This window comes from Nelusetta ayraudi, unplaced genomic scaffold (assembly GCF_046127955.1).
Source record: "Nelusetta ayraudi isolate G7.1 ecotype Tasmania unplaced genomic scaffold, CSIRO-AGI_Nayr_v1 ptg000260l, whole genome shotgun sequence".
Classification (NCBI taxonomy): Eukaryota; Metazoa; Chordata; class Actinopteri; order Tetraodontiformes; family Monacanthidae; genus Nelusetta; species Nelusetta ayraudi.
Window position 1 is genome coordinate 33,209 of NW_027466309.1, and position 16,624 is coordinate 49,832.

The following is a 16,624-nucleotide window of genomic DNA, read 5'->3' on the forward strand; positions in this document are numbered from 1 at the left end:
CTCTTTAGTGAAATGACTCTTGAAGCACTGAAAACTGGATGAACTCCAGGTATTCATGACTCACTTACTATTAATATCACTTCTTCAAGTTCAACAGGACGGATTTAAAAAGCTAAACGGGCCACATATGGCCCACGGGCCTTATTTTGTCCATGCCTGCTTTATATGCATCAACACAATTCCTAGCGCAGCTGCTACTGCTACTGCTACTGCTAGTGCTAGTAATACTGCAGAATAAGTGAATCTCCCTTTGGGATGAATAAAGTATTTATCTATCTATCTATCTATCTATCTATCTATCAATCCATCTATCTATCTATCTATCTATCTATCAATCCATCCATCTATCTATCTATCTATCTATCTATCAATCCATCTATCTATCTATCTATCTATCTATCTATCAATCCATCTATCTATCTATCTATCCATCTATCTATCTATCTATCTATCTATCTATCTATCAATCCATCTATCTATCTATCTATCTATCAATCCATCCATCTATCTATCTATCTATCTATCTATCAATCCATCTATCTATCTATCTATCTATCTATCTATCAATCCATCTATCTATCTATCTATCCATCTATCTATCTATCTATCTATCTATCTCTATCTATCTATCTATCTATCTATCTATCTATCAATCCATCTATCTATCTATCTATCCATCTATCTATCTATCTATCTATCTATCTCTATCTATCTATCTATCCATCTATCTATCTATCTATCTATCTATCTCTATCTATCTATCTATCCATCTATCCATCTATCTGTCTATATCTATCTATATCTATCTATCTATCTATCTATCTATCTATCCATCTATCCATCTATCTATCTCTATCTATCTATCTATCCATCTATCTATCTCTATCTATCCATCTATCTGTCTATATCTATCTATATCTATCTATCTATCCATCTATCTATCTATCTATATCTATCTATCTATATCTATATCTATCTGTCCACATGCTGTGTATGAAAAATCAGGCTTTACAACTGCAGTCAATAAACTCCCCTTGTTAACCACTCTACACATCATAAACTGGCAATAAAACACTCATTTATATCAAGCATCATGTGTCGTGTCAATAATCAAACTGTTCATGTAATATTTTTGCTTTTTGTTGCTGTCATTATGCAAATTCCCCCAGCGTGGGATTAATAAAGGTTTTCTATTCTATTCTGTAAAAAAAAAAAAAAAATGCTAGAAAAAAATCTCTTCTCAACTTCTTGACGACGGCTATCGGACAACAGGTGAGGAGGCGGGGCCTCTACCTGCTTCCCCTCAGCGAGGGGCCAATCGGTGCGCCGCTCCGCAGCAAGGAAGCCAATCGGCGGCGGGAGGATTCGCCCCTCGAGCGCGGAATTCTTTCTCGGCGAAAACATTTCTGCGTTAAATAAACAATAACAATGACAAGAATAAAAGAGTCGGCGGCCAAAGGTCGCGAGGCCGAGCTTCGAGGTGCGTGACGGCAGGATGCACGAGGACGTCTCTTAATCTGTGCGCAAATAAACGGGGTGAACGGGTGGGAGGGGCGTCATTGGCTGCTGCGGGACACAAAGCGGACTGACTCACCTGGCAGGTGAGGGGAGGGGAGGCGGGAGAGAGAGAGAGAGAGAGAGGGAGAGGGAGAGGGAGAGAGAGAGGGAGAGGGTGGGAGGAAAGAAGAAAAAGCAGACTTACCTGTAGACCAACTTCTGGCAGCTCACTCTCTCTGTTACCTGCTCCGACTTGAAAGTCCAGTTCCACCAGGAAGAACCGGGAGGAAACATGTCACAGGAGACAGACAGGTGAGTGATCGAGCCGGCGGGTCGGCGAGGAGCCGAGAGTGGCGGGGAGGGAGTCTCCAGGTCCAGAGAGAGAGAGAGAGAGAAGGAGAGAGAGACTTTTCCTCTTGCTGCGGATGAACGCTGTTCTTCCTCTCCGCTTCTAATTCTTTTCTTTTGCTTTGCTCTTTGGGTTGTTTTTGCTGTCGGTGTCCGGTTGATAGTTTGACTCCCTGCACGAGTGGAAGTTTGAGACCTCGGGTGGCCGTGGACTTCTTGCCGGCCCAATGCGCCATGTTTGAGTGATGGGGAAGAAGCTCGGAGTGCGCACGAGCCCTGCTTCTCCGCTGGCCGCTGCTCCGGCATTTGTTGCTCACGCCTGCTGGGAAAACCCGTGCCTCAATTCTTTATGGGATGCTTCACAATAATAATAATAATAATAATAATAATAATAATAATAATAATGATGATAATAATAATAATAATAATAATAATAATAATAATAATAATAATGATGATAATAATAATAATAATAATAATAATAATAATGATGATAATAATAATAATAATAATAATAATAATAATAATAATGATAATAATAATAATGATGATGTCATTATAATTAATGTAATTAAAAAAGTGTGTTTGCATTTTACACTTCAGTGTCAGAAAGAATATTATAGAATCATTATCAAGAGTAATATTTTACCCAGCTTTATTACAGCGTATATGTTTATATATATATTAAAATAAGATGTTTTAGTTGAATTACACGTGCTGTGTGATCTAATGGGTAACAACAATAAGCAAAATGACATCATCATTTCAATAATTGCACTTTTATGACAACTACTTATGATGAAGACTAAATAATAATAATGATTTAAACGTGGCTGCTGCGGCTCCCGGTCGTTAACTCTCTCATTCGACCATTAATGCTGTAACATTGCGGCCGTGATGATCTCCACTCTGTCATCGCACCTGTCGCTCTGCATAAAGAGCTGCCAAAGGCTCCTGAAGCGTTGTAATGTTGGGGCTTGATGGAGATTTCTTTTTCTTATCAGACTCCTTCCAGATGTCTCTGCAGATGTGTTGTATGTGTGAATATGATCCGCAGGTGTGGCTGCTGCTGTTGACATGCAAAAAGAATAGGAAATAAGTTGAAAGAGCTCACCAGGTTGTCTGGAAGCATTCACATGTTCTGTAGAAGCGAGGAGAAGCAATGAGAGTTGAAGAGGAGGAAAAACACATGGAAAAAATATCTCCGAGTCATCCGCTGCACTGCAGCGCTAATATTCAGTCTGCCATTACGTCGGCATGACATCAGAGAGTAGAGGCGGGACAAAGGGGTTTGTTTAATCTGGCAGGTGGGTCTGTTAGATGGAAGTGAAAGCTGGTAACGAAGCCACAGCAGCCGAGACTTCCAAGTGCAGCGGACCGCAGGACGAAGGAAGATAGAAGTAGTAAACATCAATTCAACAGTTCAAGTGTGATCAGAAGTCCACAAGTCCTGAGCCAGCGTGCCTTCCAAGCCACAGGCAACCTCAGTATAATAATAATAATAACAATAATAATGATGATAATAATAATAATATTATTATTTATAACCTCAGTATGAACCAAAGTGTTCCACGCCTGCGTCTGCTAAGCCGCCGTCGCTCACTGCGTAGCCTTTCTAAGCACGGGTTGACACATCCATCGCTTGCTTTGTGACTGGCTGACTTCAAAGAGTTGTACTGACAACAGTGTGTGTTTAACTGGGCTGTGATCTGGACTTAAGTGGGCCTAAAGCGTGGAGAAACAAACCCCTGAACACACAGCAAACGCACAGGAAGTCTGAGTTTGACACCATGAGCAGGATCTCCCGACCGCTGCCAGTACTTTCACACAGTACAGGAAATACCCAGCAGGCACCTTTGGCCATACGCTTACACAACAAACACGCAACCATGACACATGTGCTCACTTTGCCAGTAAGCGCGTGGTGGTGGTGGTCCCCAACGAAAGCTCCTTCAGCACAGTGCGGCGGGCCTACACCAGCGAGGACGAGGCATGGCGCTCCTACCTGGAGAACCCGCTCACGGCCGCCACCAAGGCCATGATGAGCATCAACGGGGACGAGGACAGCGCCAACGCCCTGGGCCTGCTCTACGACTACTACAAGGTCTGATTTAAAAGTAAACAACATGGTGGAGATCGATTCTCTGTCATTTCAGAGACATTTGAAATAATCCTTTGCCAACATGTGGCTCCTGTCGCTAGCAATTAGCCTAGCAGCGCTGCAGCTTGCTACACACTTTCCTGGGTTGTGTCGAGATGTCCGTTCACTAAAATATAACAGACGTTGTTAGCATGTCACCTGTTAGTAACTAACATCATCACATACGCCATAGAAAACAATCTTAGTGCATGCCAGCAGTCAAGGTGAGCACACTGTAAAATCTAACCAGCTATTCTTGTGCTAGTGAAGTCTTTCAATGTATGGACTCCCTTATCAAAGCCAAGTTCCTCATCTGCTGCCACTCATTCTTGAAGAGTAGGGTTGCTTGCCTGATGCCTACATTGGTCCTCAGGTACCCAAAGAAAAGAGGCTGCTGTCGGTGCCCAGACTCACTGAAAGCACTGAGGAACAGGAGAAGAGGTCAGTGACCACAGTATCAGTATCACATGCACACACGTGACGTCACTTTCCTTCTAGTCAGTGTTTGGGATGAAGCCTGATGCTTTTTAATGCCGGTGTGACTCTGTTACGACACTATTCAAAAGGACCTGATGTTAGAATGGAAGAACGTGGAGGCATTGACTGAAGACGTGAAGACTGGTGGGCGTGTGCAGACAGCCTGGCTGACTGAACATGACCACAGCCAACTGAAGCAAAGCTGCTTCTCCAACACTCAATGGTAGATTCTTTTAGGGGACGCAGCTCATTCGGTCACAGTGGGCGTGCCGGAGTCATCAGAGGAACGTCTCAATGAAACCATCATAAAAGCTCAGTGGAGGACAGGATAGACCCTAACCCTGACCCTAGACTGATGACGGTCCTGTGGAGTCCGGCTCTGCTGCAGGTTTCTTCTTGCTTGCTCCGGGGGTCCGGTTGGTTCCACTCTCTCTGACTGTACAAAGCGCTCTGAGACGCCTCTGGATGGGATTTAGCGCCGTACACATAAAGGTTGCTCGATTGACTGGTTGGTTTCTAGAGACAGATCTTTACAGAGAACCGAGTTCGCTCGTCTTCACGTTTCATCTGCTCTTCGTTGAAGCTTTTGAGAATTTCCTGTGATGCAAACCCCACTCTACGTGTAGAAACCTACTGGCAGGACCGTTGCTTTTTCAAAGTCAAAGAATGCTAACTTCCCTGAGCCGCTGTGTTATTGCCTAGATCCATTTTGCCACACCATGCTTCTCATCACAGGGAGGAGGAGCTGGTGGATAACCGCGTCCAGGTCCTCAAGTCCGTGCCCGTCAACCTGTCCTTGAACGTGGAGCAGCAGGAGACCAAGCGGGAGCAGCAGTTTCAGGGCCCGGCCGCAGCGACGGCGAGCACGGCCGCGGCAGCGGCGCCGGGGGACGGAGGCCCCCCCGCCGTGACAGTGGTCAAGGCCGAGGTGTACACGCCCGTCTTCATGGCAGGGCCGGGGCTCCACTACAGGGTGGACGCAGAGGACGCAGCGGCCAGGGTGATCTACGAGCCCAGTCCGTACCAGGTGACCGACGTGAGCCACAGTGGCTACGTGAAGGACGACCGGCAGAGCCCCCCAGACAGCCCGTACGCCCAGGAGAGGGACGGGGTGAGAGCGGGAGGCTTCTCCCAACAGAATAAATAAATAAATAAATAAATAATGAGGAAAATTTCCACACAACCCAAATCAAAATGAAATATTGAGTATTAGAAACGCAGCACTTGAAAACTGAGCCATGTCACGCTACCATGCTACCATGCTACCATGCTACCATGCTACCACACTACCAACATGTCTGAATGCTTCTTTCCTTCTCATGTACGGCTTTGTTATTGCAGTTCCTCGCACGCTACATTTCAGCGTGCTTTAATCAGTTCCCCTTCTCTTTTCTCTGCATGTTGTTTTGCCTTCTCAACAGAAGTACCACACGCCTTCCTCTCTGGCGAATGATGACTTCTTATTTCACCAGGAGAGAGTGTGAGTCACAGTGTAATGCTACTGTTACGCTAACCCTGCGACGGCAGGAACGGCTAGCAAAGTATTGCTTGTGTTTGCATGTTGCTGATATTCCCGACTGTATATCACCACAAGTCTTTCATGGTGTGCAGGGACAGCTTCCAGTACACGCTGGATGCCACTCGATCGCTACGCCAGAAGCAGGGCGAGGGTCCGATGACGTACCTCAACAAGGGCCAGTTCTACGCCGTGACACTCAACGAGCTCAGTGCGAACAAACGCCTCCGTCACCCCATCAGCAAAGTCCGAGTGAGCGCCTCGTCGTCTTCCCGTCGTCTTCCCGTCGTCTTCCGGACACATTCCTCCAGTTCTGTCTTCACAATGTGCTTCCAGTGGGTTGTTGTGACAACCTACCAACCTCTTCTGGTTGCGTGGATATTGACACCGACACCACTCAAGTACAAACCAACTAGACTCCTGCCAGCTTAAATTAGCAGCATGGCCCTTTTAACCAATCCAAATGTCTCCCTTGGGAGACCAATAAGGATCACTTTGACTTTGACTTTGAATGAAAACTTCTGAAACATGCTACTGGCTTCCAAAAGATGAATTCAACGTGACCACGTGTGGCTAATGTCGACAAAAGTGTGAAGAAAACACTGAGCGATGGTTGACCGCGATCACCTGTAGATGCTCCTGGCCTTGCCTGACCCTGACCCTGACCCTAACCCTGACCCTAACCCTGCCTCCAGAGCGTCATCATGGTGGTGTTCAGCGAGGACAAGAACCGAGACGAGCAGCTGAAGTACTGGCGCTACTGGCACTCCCGGCAGCACACGGCCAAACAGAGAGTCTTAGACATCGGTAAGATCCACCGCTTCCTTCTTCTCAGGTGAATTACAGCGCATTCTTCAATGGGCCATCAAGTGCATAATAACACACAAACTACGGACGAACTACAATGAGATACTTTACTGTTATTGCCAAAGCTGGAATGCGCCGAGTGAGTAAACAAGGCATGACCGATGCGAGAGCAAACAGCGGGCCGCCACCCAACCGTCTGCCTGCGGCGGCCCACCATGAGACTCACACACCTCAGTCTCTTATTGTCTCGGTGTTGTTGGGACACACAGGAGAGAAGTCTGCTAATCCCCTGACAGCGGCTGTGAAATTGAGCAAAACAGCGACGTGAGCGACGTCTTTCCGGTCCGAGACGCTGTGGGACTTTCTCTGTCCCGCTGCCTTTCACACAGACCCAGTCTGAAGGCGCTGTGGAGTGTTTGCCTCTGGAGACCTTTGACCTTTAGACCGGAGTGTGTTTTTTGGGTGATGGATTTGAATGTGAATCTGGCTTTTGTGTGTGTGTTTGTGCGTGTGTGTGGGAAGCTGGTAGGCGGTTAGTGTTTAACAAGCTTGGGCCTGCAAGCCCAGCAGAGATCCAAAGGTATGTAGAAGAACTGGGGTGGATGGGCGACAACACACACACACTCACACACAGCTTGTTGGGACAAGGAGAGGAATGTTAGCCACACACTTATCTTCCTTGCTAATTCTCACCATATTAAGATCCTTATCTTAACTCTTATGTTTACATCAAGCAAGACCAATCAGACTCCAATGCTTCTTCACATGAACTGATGAGGTGTTTGCTTTCATGGAAGAACTGAAGAGTTAAGACCGCTGGGACAAAGTCCAATAGAAAGTACCGACGTGACACCGCAGGTACTTTAGAGCACAGATCTCAAATCCATACGTGTTTGCCAGTAGTATATGAGCCTGTCATGTGACCACATAGGTGCAAATCAAAACAGTAATATTGCTAGCATAAACACTGGCTTGTTGTGAAGCTGATATTTGTCCAGGTTGACCCTAACCCTAACCCTAAACCAGGACTGGATCACACTACTACTATAATATAATATAACATAATGTATCACACTAATTGAAAATTACAACCACTCCCACCTGACATCTGGAACGGAGCACATGAATGAGCCGTCTGGTTTGCCACTCAGCCATTCAATGGAAGGGTGAACAGGCACGGGTGAGTTATGAATCACTCGGTGTGCGATGGAAGATTAATGACAGAGGCCGTTTGTCTTTCCCTCAAGTCACAGCTGAGAAGTAAACACGAGCCTCTCTGCGGCGTCGTAAATGAATAAACAGACGCAGAACCATTGCAGTGTTGAGCGTTTGATTAAGGAGAAGATCCAGCAAAATAATACTGGTGCTTGGAAAGGTAAAATAGAAAGACGGAAAAATATTTGATTAGCATAATAAAGAAGCGGCGTAGGGTGAAAGTTGAAACTGTGTACACATACAGTATATACAGTATATATATATATGTATAAATACATATATATATATACTGTATATGTGCGTTATCTCCTTCAGAATGAGCCCTGGATGGGATTCTAGAGAAACAGGTGTGTTTCTCTTTGTGTGAAGCACAGTAGCAGGGTGTGTATGCACGGTCAGACCCACAGGGCCCAAACATGTTTCCATCACACCGACACATGCAGGTGGACGCATCATGATAGCAACCTCCTCCATCTCCTCGTCCGCATGCACAAACGTTTTGAGCATCAACAAAGCAGCTTGCGAGATGAAACAGTGAGCAGGATTAGAAAAGAGAATGTTTCTAATCCAGAGCAAGTTTTTCTTTGTTAATCTACAGATTTGGATTAGAAAAAGCAAACAACTCTGTTATATGTCGGAATTACTTTTTTTTTTTTAGTTAAATATGATTTCAGAACAATATAGATAAATAGTTGAAGCAAGTCTCCATGGTTGCAGGGGAGTGCAGGGGAGTCGGGAGTGCAGGGAGTGAAGGGAGTGCAGGGTGTGAAGGGGCTTTGGAAGCAGGCAGATCTATCGCTGGATGAAGCCTGTAACCTGACCCTGTCCTCATTTGAATAGCTGGGCAAGGTGTTTTTTTGGGGGGAGGGTTGGATGGTGGAAGTTGGGTTGGGGGTGTTGTCATGCCCCCAGGTCATGACACAGAATGGATCATTTGAATGGGCTTATTTAACAGGCCCTCCTGGCAGATAAGCCCTGCACCTGCATAGGAACCAGGAAGTGCTGGTGTGACAGAGCCTGCTGTGATGGAGGTGCGGCAGACAGCCCATGCACTTCTCCTTTTGGACCAATAGGATGCTTGCTTAGCTGATCCAGATTGGAACTGGAAGACTTGAGAAAAGACAACCTCGCAGCCCGGACCCTCCGTGTCCCCTCAGTTAAGGGCAGTTAAGGGCAGCTATGTAGCTCATAATTAATGTTCCCTGATGGTAACAGCGAAGTAAACAAACACTTGCCAACCCAGTACGTGGGCGTATGGCAAAAGCTTGCAAATTGCCTGCACAATCTACATCACTTGAGACCACCAGGAGGCTCAGGCGAGCTCCAGGGGGTCAGTGGAAACATGAAAAAAAGGGGGCGAGCCCTAAAATCACAAAGTCCCTGTGTTGATGAGAATCTGCTCTGTAAAGATACGCTGCAGTGCTCCAGTGCTCCAGTGCTGCAGTGCTCCAGTGCTCCAGTGCTGCAGTGCTGCAGTGCTCCAGTGCTGCAGTGCTCCAGTGCTCCAGTGCTGCAGTGCTCCAGTGCTCCAGTGAGCGAGCAGTGCTGCAGTGCTCCAGTGAGCGAGCAGTGCTGCAGTGCTCCAGTGCTCCAGTGCTCCAGTGCTCCAGTGCTCCAGTGCTGCAGTGCTGCAGTGCTCCAGTGCTGCAGTGCTCCAGTGCTCCAGTGCTGCAGTGCTGCAGTGCTCCAGTGCTCCAGTGCTCCAGTGCTCCAGTGCTCCAGTGAGCGAGCAGTGCTGCAGTGCTGCAGTGCTCCAGTGCTCCAGTGCTCCAGTGAGCGAGCAGTGCTCCAGTGCTCCAGTGCTGCAGTGCTCCAGTGCTCCAGTGCTCCAGTGAGCGAGCAGTGCTCCAGTGCTCCAGTGCTGCAGTGCTCCAGTGCTCCAGTGCTCCAGTGAGCGAGCAGTGCTCCAGTGCTCCAGTGCTGCAGTGCTCCAGTGAGCGAGCAGTGCTCCAGTGCTGCAGTGCTCCAGTGCTCCAGTGCTGCAGTGCTCCAGTGAGCGAGCAGTGCTGCAGTGCTCCAGTGAGCGAGCAGTGCTCCAGTGCTCCAGTGCTGCAGTGCTCCAGTGAGCGAGCAGTGCTCCAGTGCTCCAGTGCTGCAGTGCTCCAGTGAGCGAGCAGTGCTGCAGTGCTCCAGTGCTGCAGTGCTGCAGTGCTCCAGTGAGCGAGCAGTGCTCCAGTGCTGCAGTGCTGCAGTGCTCCAGTGAGCGAGCAGTGCTCCAGTGCTCCAGTGCTGCAGTGCTCCAGTGAGCGAGCAGTGCTGCAGTGCTCCAGTGCTGCAGTGCTCCAGTGCTGCAGTGCTCCAGTGAGCGAGCAGTGCTCCAGTGCTCCAGTGCTGCAGTGCTCCAGTGAGCGAGCAGTGCTCCAGTGCTCCAGTGCTGCAGTGCTCCAGTGAGCGAGCAGTGCTCCAGTGCTCCAGTGCTCCAGTGCTGCAGTGCTCCAGTGCTCCAGTGAGCGAGCAGTGCTGCAGTGCTCCAGTGAGCGAGCAGTGCTGCAGTGCTCCAGTGCTCCAGTGCTCCAGTGCTCCAGTGCTCCAGTGCTGCAGTGCTGCAGTGCTCCAGTGCTGCAGTGCTCCAGTGCTCCAGTGCTGCAGTGCTCCAGTGCTCCAGTGCTCCAGTGAGCGAGCAGTGCTGCAGTGCTGCAGTGCTCCAGTGCTCCAGTGCTCCAGTGAGCGAGCAGTGCTCCAGTGCTCCAGTGCTGCAGTGCTCCAGTGCTCCAGTGCTCCAGTGAGCGAGCAGTGCTCCAGTGCTCCAGTGCTGCAGTGCTCCAGTGCTCCAGTGCTCCAGTGAGCGAGCAGTGCTCCAGTGCTCCAGTGCTGCAGTGCTCCAGTGAGCGAGCAGTGCTCCAGTGCTGCAGTGCTCCAGTGCTCCAGTGCTGCAGTGCTCCAGTGAGCGAGCAGTGCTGCAGTGCTCCAGTGAGCGAGCAGTGCTCCAGTGCTCCAGTGCTGCAGTGCTCCAGTGAGCGAGCAGTGCTCCAGTGCTCCAGTGCTGCAGTGCTCCAGTGAGCGAGCAGTGCTGCAGTGCTCCAGTGCTGCAGTGCTGCAGTGCTCCAGTGAGCGAGCAGTGCTCCAGTGCTGCAGTGCTGCAGTGCTCCAGTGAGCGAGCAGTGCTCCAGTGCTCCAGTGCTGCAGTGCTCCAGTGAGCGAGCAGTGCTGCAGTGCTCCAGTGCTGCAGTGCTCCAGTGCTGCAGTGCTCCAGTGAGCGAGCAGTGCTCCAGTGCTCCAGTGCTGCAGTGCTCCAGTGAGCGAGCAGTGCTCCAGTGCTCCAGTGCTGCAGTGCTCCAGTGAGCGAGCAGTGCTCCAGTGCTCCAGTGCTCCAGTACTGCAGTGCTGCAGTGCTGCAGTGCTGCAGTGCTGCAGTGCTCCAGTGAGCGAGCAGTGCTGCAGTGGAAGGACTGGACACACAGCACTCATCTACACAATATTCTCTCCAACACTGGGATTCAGACAGGACATGCACAACACTGACAGACATCAGAAGAAGCTGAGCGCCTGCACTGGGAACCATGCACACAATCACAGCCACGCCCAGGCTCTCCAGTTGGGTGTCTCTCATGTCAGCAAGAGGCACCGGCTGCCTTTAACATCGCTGCCTTTAACATCGCTGCCTTTAACATCGCTGCCTTTAACATCGCTGCCGGAGCCACGGAGCCTCGCAGCCGCTGTGCTTCTTCCACAAGCTTTGAAGCCGCTGATAGTTTGTTTGCACAAACAGATAAAAGGCTTATCCTGGAAAATTGAAGCGTGCCATTTGCCTGCTTATCTTCACGACCGAGAGCTCCCTGTGTCTCCTTTTATTGACCCATTTAGCCTGCGGATGGCGCTAGGCATTGGCACTCAAGTGGCCGGGCAAACACTGGGGCGGGGGGGGGTTTGGTCTTGGGAATTTGGGAATTACATTCTAGAGAGTACATCATCTAATGTCCGTCCGTCTGTCTTCCTGTCTGTCTGTCTGTCTGTCTTCACAGCGGATTACAAGGAGAGCTTTAACACAATCGGCAACATTGAAGAAATCGCCTACAACGCGATCTCCTTCACCTGGGACGTCAACGAGGAGGCCAAGGTGCCGCTTTCTTTTTACCCGATGTAAATTCATCCAAAACCTGTCACTCAAGTTGCAGGCAGAGGAAAAAATGAAGAGGGATTTTTTTGGTCTTGTGTCGGCAAACAAAAATACCCCCCCCCCCCTCCCCCCCAACAGTCAAACCAGTTTTCCAGCCAGGATTTGGACATACAGCAAAGCAACACTCAGCGGTGGTGAATGGCTGCAGGCCAGATCCTCTCTGCTCAGCGGCTTTGTGTGTGTCTAGTACACCAACAGAGTTGTGTACCTTCTTCTCTGTTTGTCCGAGCGCGGCCCACTCCTTTGAGGCCGCTCCTCAGGTGGAGCCGTGTCACTGTTTGAACTCCCAAAGGACCCCGAGGGCCAACACACCCCCACCCGTCCCCGTCCACACCCACTCTTGTTTGTTTTGCCCTCATTTCTCTGTGAGAATGGGACCGAGTGACTGAGCGTGCATGTGTGTGTGTGTGTGTGTGTGTGTGTGTGTGTGTGTGTGTGTGTGCGTAACGTGGCTCTCTCACTGTGATGGTCGCCCGGGGACAAAGACGTTGCTGGAGGAAACCCAAGCACACGTCTGCGGGCCAATATTGACTCTCCCACTCCACCTCTCTGACTCCCTGTGGCTTCATGTGTGACTGTTGAGCCTAAATATAGACCCACCCGCGGCAGGTGCATCGCTCAGGCATCGCACACCTTTCCTCTGTTGCAGGAATGAAAGGGAGGCTGTCACAAAGCACTGACCTAATGAAAAGACAGAGAGCCGGGTATCTGGAAGAAACGGGGACATTTATTTTAGGGAGCCACAGTCTGGCGTGACTGACCGTCATAAAGACTCCATCACAACCTCCAATCAGCTGCATGTACCCGAACCCTAATCTCACTCTAACCACTCCCACCCCTCCTCCTCCCAGATCTTCATCACAGTCAACTGCCTGAGCACCGACTTCTCCTCCCAAAAGGGGGTCAAAGGTCTCCCGCTGATGATCCAGATCGACACCTACAGCTACAACAACCGCAGCAACAAGCCGCTGCACAGGGCGTACTCGCAGATCAAAGTCTTCTGTGACAAGGTGGGAATCACAACCACTCAGGAAATAAAAAATACACCTCAAACCGTTTTCAAGCTAATTCACTATTTTATCAAATGTTGTATTATAATAGATTCTAAATGTTCATTTTGTTACATTCACTAAATGTACCAAACACATCCTTTCAAGTTCTGTGAAGAATCACAGAACACACAGAAACGAGCATAAACAACTGTTTTACTTCAATGTGTTTTTAGCTAGTCACAAAAAATAAACCTCTATTTAGCTGCAAGATGAGCCGCGTTGCCTCCAGGAGAGGGCGTGTCGCGTGAAGGAATTCAATTCTGACATCACTTCTCCCTCTGGTGGTCACTTGTGTGCAGTGAAGCTTAGAATGAAGCCAGACATGGGGACGCGCGCTCAGCAGATTTGCTCAGTGATGTTTTTATATTTTGTGTTGTTTTGTTTCCCAGGGAGCCGAGAGGAAAATCAGAGACGAGGAGAGAAAACTTTTCCGCAAGAAATCAAAAGGTTGGAACAGGAGAAAAAAAAAAAAACTAAAAACAAAGTGTGCCGCGGCGCACCCTGGTGTCCATGACATCATGTGCACCTGCCGGGTGGTCAGCAGAGTGTTCACGATTGCTTCTGTTGCATTCGCTGGTGTGAAGGGAAAGACGGAGGTGTGGGTGTGATAAGTGCCCCCAAGAAGTCCGACACAACTTTCTTCAAAACCATGACTGACCTGGAGGCCCAGCCGGTCCTCTTCATCCCTGATGTCCACTTTGGCAACCTGCAGAGGGCCGGACAGGTAGACCAAAGTCACATGACTCAAAATCTGAAAGAAAAAAACAAAACAAAACACAGCATCTCATATAACAACTGAAAGTACCAAATATATACATACCTGTATGTAAACATATCTGTCAGAGCACTGGTCTTACATATGTAACTATCATTAGTTACACTTTAAACCAAGCAATGAATACCTGAGGGTATGGATGTCTTTGGTGAACAGTGCATAAGGTTTACAAAAGTATTACCTCTTCCTCAGGTGTTCACTTTCAACACAGAGGAGATTGAGCGAGAAGGGTGAGTGGCGCCAACATCGCTCGCACACACATGTAAAGCATGCAAAGCAGGGGCAGCGCACAGAGGGGCAGCGTGGAGCCGCAGATGCAAAGCAAACACATGTTGTATGCTGATGGTCTTCTCTGTCTGTTGTGTGTGTGTGTGTGTGTGTGTGTGTGTGTGTGTGTCCAGGAGTGTGTTGGTGAAGAGGATGTTCAGGCCAGCCGAGGAGGACCTCTGTCCGCCTCCTCACAAGCAGGCCAAGGAGGAGACGCACAAAAGAGGTGCTTGATGATGACTTGATTCACGCCCAGACGACACAAAGGCTCAGTGCGACTTCACTCTCAGCATCGTTCTCCCTCTGTTGCACCTTCATGTTCAGGTTGTAGCGTGTCCCAGTGTCTGAGGTGTAACGTGGCAGGGTGAGGTGTTTGGACCCAAATAGGAAGCAAAAAAAAACCTGAAAGATTTTGAAGGTCAACGCTTCAATGACCAAACACAAAAGTTGTTCACTTTTTAGTTGACAATGGACATTGTACTGTCCTTGCCTTGCAATGCATTGGCAATTTGCCCCCCACCCCCCACCCCCCCATCACCGCAACCCTGAGTCAACAGAGGAAAACGTAAATAGACGGACTGTAGATGAAAAAGCTACGGTTAATCTGTAGTTAATATAATTAGTTAATCTACTGAGAATCATTGACTTCATGACTCAGTGCCAACGGTGAAGAGGAGGAAACTGGATGGAGTCTGACTCGTTGTCTTCTTCACAGTACTGCTGTACGTTCGGAAAGAGACGGACGAGGTGTTCGACGCGCTGATGTTGAAGTCTCCCACACTCAGGGGCTTGATGGACGCTGTAAGTGACCGCAGCCAACAGTCAGAGATCTTCTCGCAGCCCAGCGCCCGTTGACTAACACTTCTAACCACCGCTAGATCTCGGAGAAGTACGGCGTGCCCACGGAGGGGATAGCCAAGGTGTACAAGAAAAGTAAAAAAGGGTGAGTGCGGAGGAGGAGGAGTTGACCGAGGCTGCTGAGTGGACACCGCACATGCAACACTGACAATCAATCGTCTCCTTCCTCAGGATCCTGGTCAACATGGACGACAACATCATCGAGCACTACTCCAACGAAGACACCTTCGTCCTCCACATTGACAGCTACGCAGACTCCTACAAGATCACGCTCACAGAGATCTGAGACGTCTTCCCAACGTCCAGACGAAGCCATCGGAAAGCTGTGACAGCTCGTCGGCGGAAATCTGCCAGGCTGCCGTCGATTGGCCGATAAGCTTGACTGACAGTTTTGGAGACAATCTGTTGGCGCTTGGGCTCTGAGGAGCATCTCCTCCTTCCATGTCACTGTCACACTATGAAGCAAATAGATTTTCTGATGCAGGAGGAGGAATGACACTAACTCTACACTGGGGGCGCTGCAGGAAGCGTCACAAACTGGTGACATTGATGTCCATGTTCTTCTCAGCATTTCTGGTGGGAAGCAAGAGCACGATGACCCGTCATGTCCACGTCTTCCGCTGTTTATAAAGGATTTTCTTCTTTTATTTTGTAATATTCTATGTACAGTCTTTTGATTTTGCCAAATGAAACATCAGGAGTGGACTCTTAATTGAATGCCTGACACAGTGTGTGTAGCCGCAGCTCCAATGATTTGCTCTTTATCAAACTTAGCAGCTTCTTTGCATGCCAACTTTTTGTTTTTGTTGTGTTATTTATTCACGCCCTTAATTACTGCTTTGCATTCTGTTAGCAGGTTATCGAGTTATTTCAAGTACTCCAGACTGTTGCACCGCCACCCCCATCACAAAGTGCCTTCAAAAATCCACAAGTGTGCTTAAAAACGTCCTTGCGATTGTGGTGACTTCAAATGAACATTTCAAAGAGCGCATCCGGGGGACAAAGTGCACTTGCAATTGTCTCAGAAATGAAAACAGAACCTGTCTATTGCAATACACCTGGCTGGAGAACCCAGTCAAGCTACTGCTGTGAAGCTGTGACGAGGCTCGTTGATCAAAGTTTAGGCGATTATATTACGATAGTCCGGGTTAACGATTTGAACTCTATCTAAGTTTAGTGGACTTCCTTAGCAAGCTAACTCCTAGCGTTAGCTCTGTTAGCTCCTTTGATTAGTGGGCTGACATGTATATGGTGTTTGGAGTTACTGTCAATTGTATAATAATGTATAAAGTGAAAAGAAATGAAACACGTGTTTAAAGTCACTTCTTACGAAACATATACAGAGGCAACATGGTTTTAAAAAAACAAAACAACAAGCCGCTGTAGGTTATAGCAGCACGCTAGCGTCCAGCGGCACTCACCGACGCTGTGGTTGTTTAGGTTTGACTTCAGAACAACATTCTTGAACACCAACACGTTGTACCTGCGTGTTCAGCCTTCGCAGCTACGGAAAAACACTGACGGCTGCTTTTCAAACACATGTTGGCCTGCCGTC

General features: G+C 48.7%; 1 protein-coding gene across 1 annotated transcript; it reads left to right on the top strand.

Moving 5' to 3' along the window:
• Positions 1-1,674: 1,674 nt before the first annotated feature.
• grhl2b (grainyhead-like transcription factor 2b) lies at positions 1,675-16,375 on the top strand. The gene is made up of 16 exons (XM_076017128.1): positions 1,675-1,809; positions 3,760-3,949; positions 4,359-4,426; positions 5,165-5,573; positions 5,884-5,942; positions 6,074-6,230; positions 6,674-6,785; positions 11,963-12,057; positions 12,969-13,127; positions 13,559-13,616; positions 13,754-13,893; positions 14,137-14,174; positions 14,346-14,437; positions 14,927-15,012; positions 15,090-15,154; positions 15,241-16,375. The coding sequence occupies exons 1-16, from the start codon at positions 1,790-1,792 to the stop codon at positions 15,353-15,355; spliced, it is 1,863 nt and encodes a 620-aa protein (XP_075873243.1). The 5' UTR covers positions 1,675-1,789; the 3' UTR covers positions 15,356-16,375.
• The last annotated feature ends 249 nt before the right edge of the window (positions 16,376-16,624 follow it).

Bases quoted from the DNA above. Each gene is read 5' to 3' on its own strand.
- grhl2b (XM_076017128.1), top strand. From the start codon at position 1,790: ATGTCACAGGAGACAGACAG. The intron at 3,950-4,358 runs GTCTGATTTAAA...ATTGGTCCTCAG, and splicing joins TGCTCTACGACTACTACAAG to GTACCCAAAGAAAAGAGGCT. The intron at 6,786-11,962 runs GTAAGATCCACC...CTGTCTTCACAG, and splicing joins ACAGAGAGTCTTAGACATCG to CGGATTACAAGGAGAGCTTT.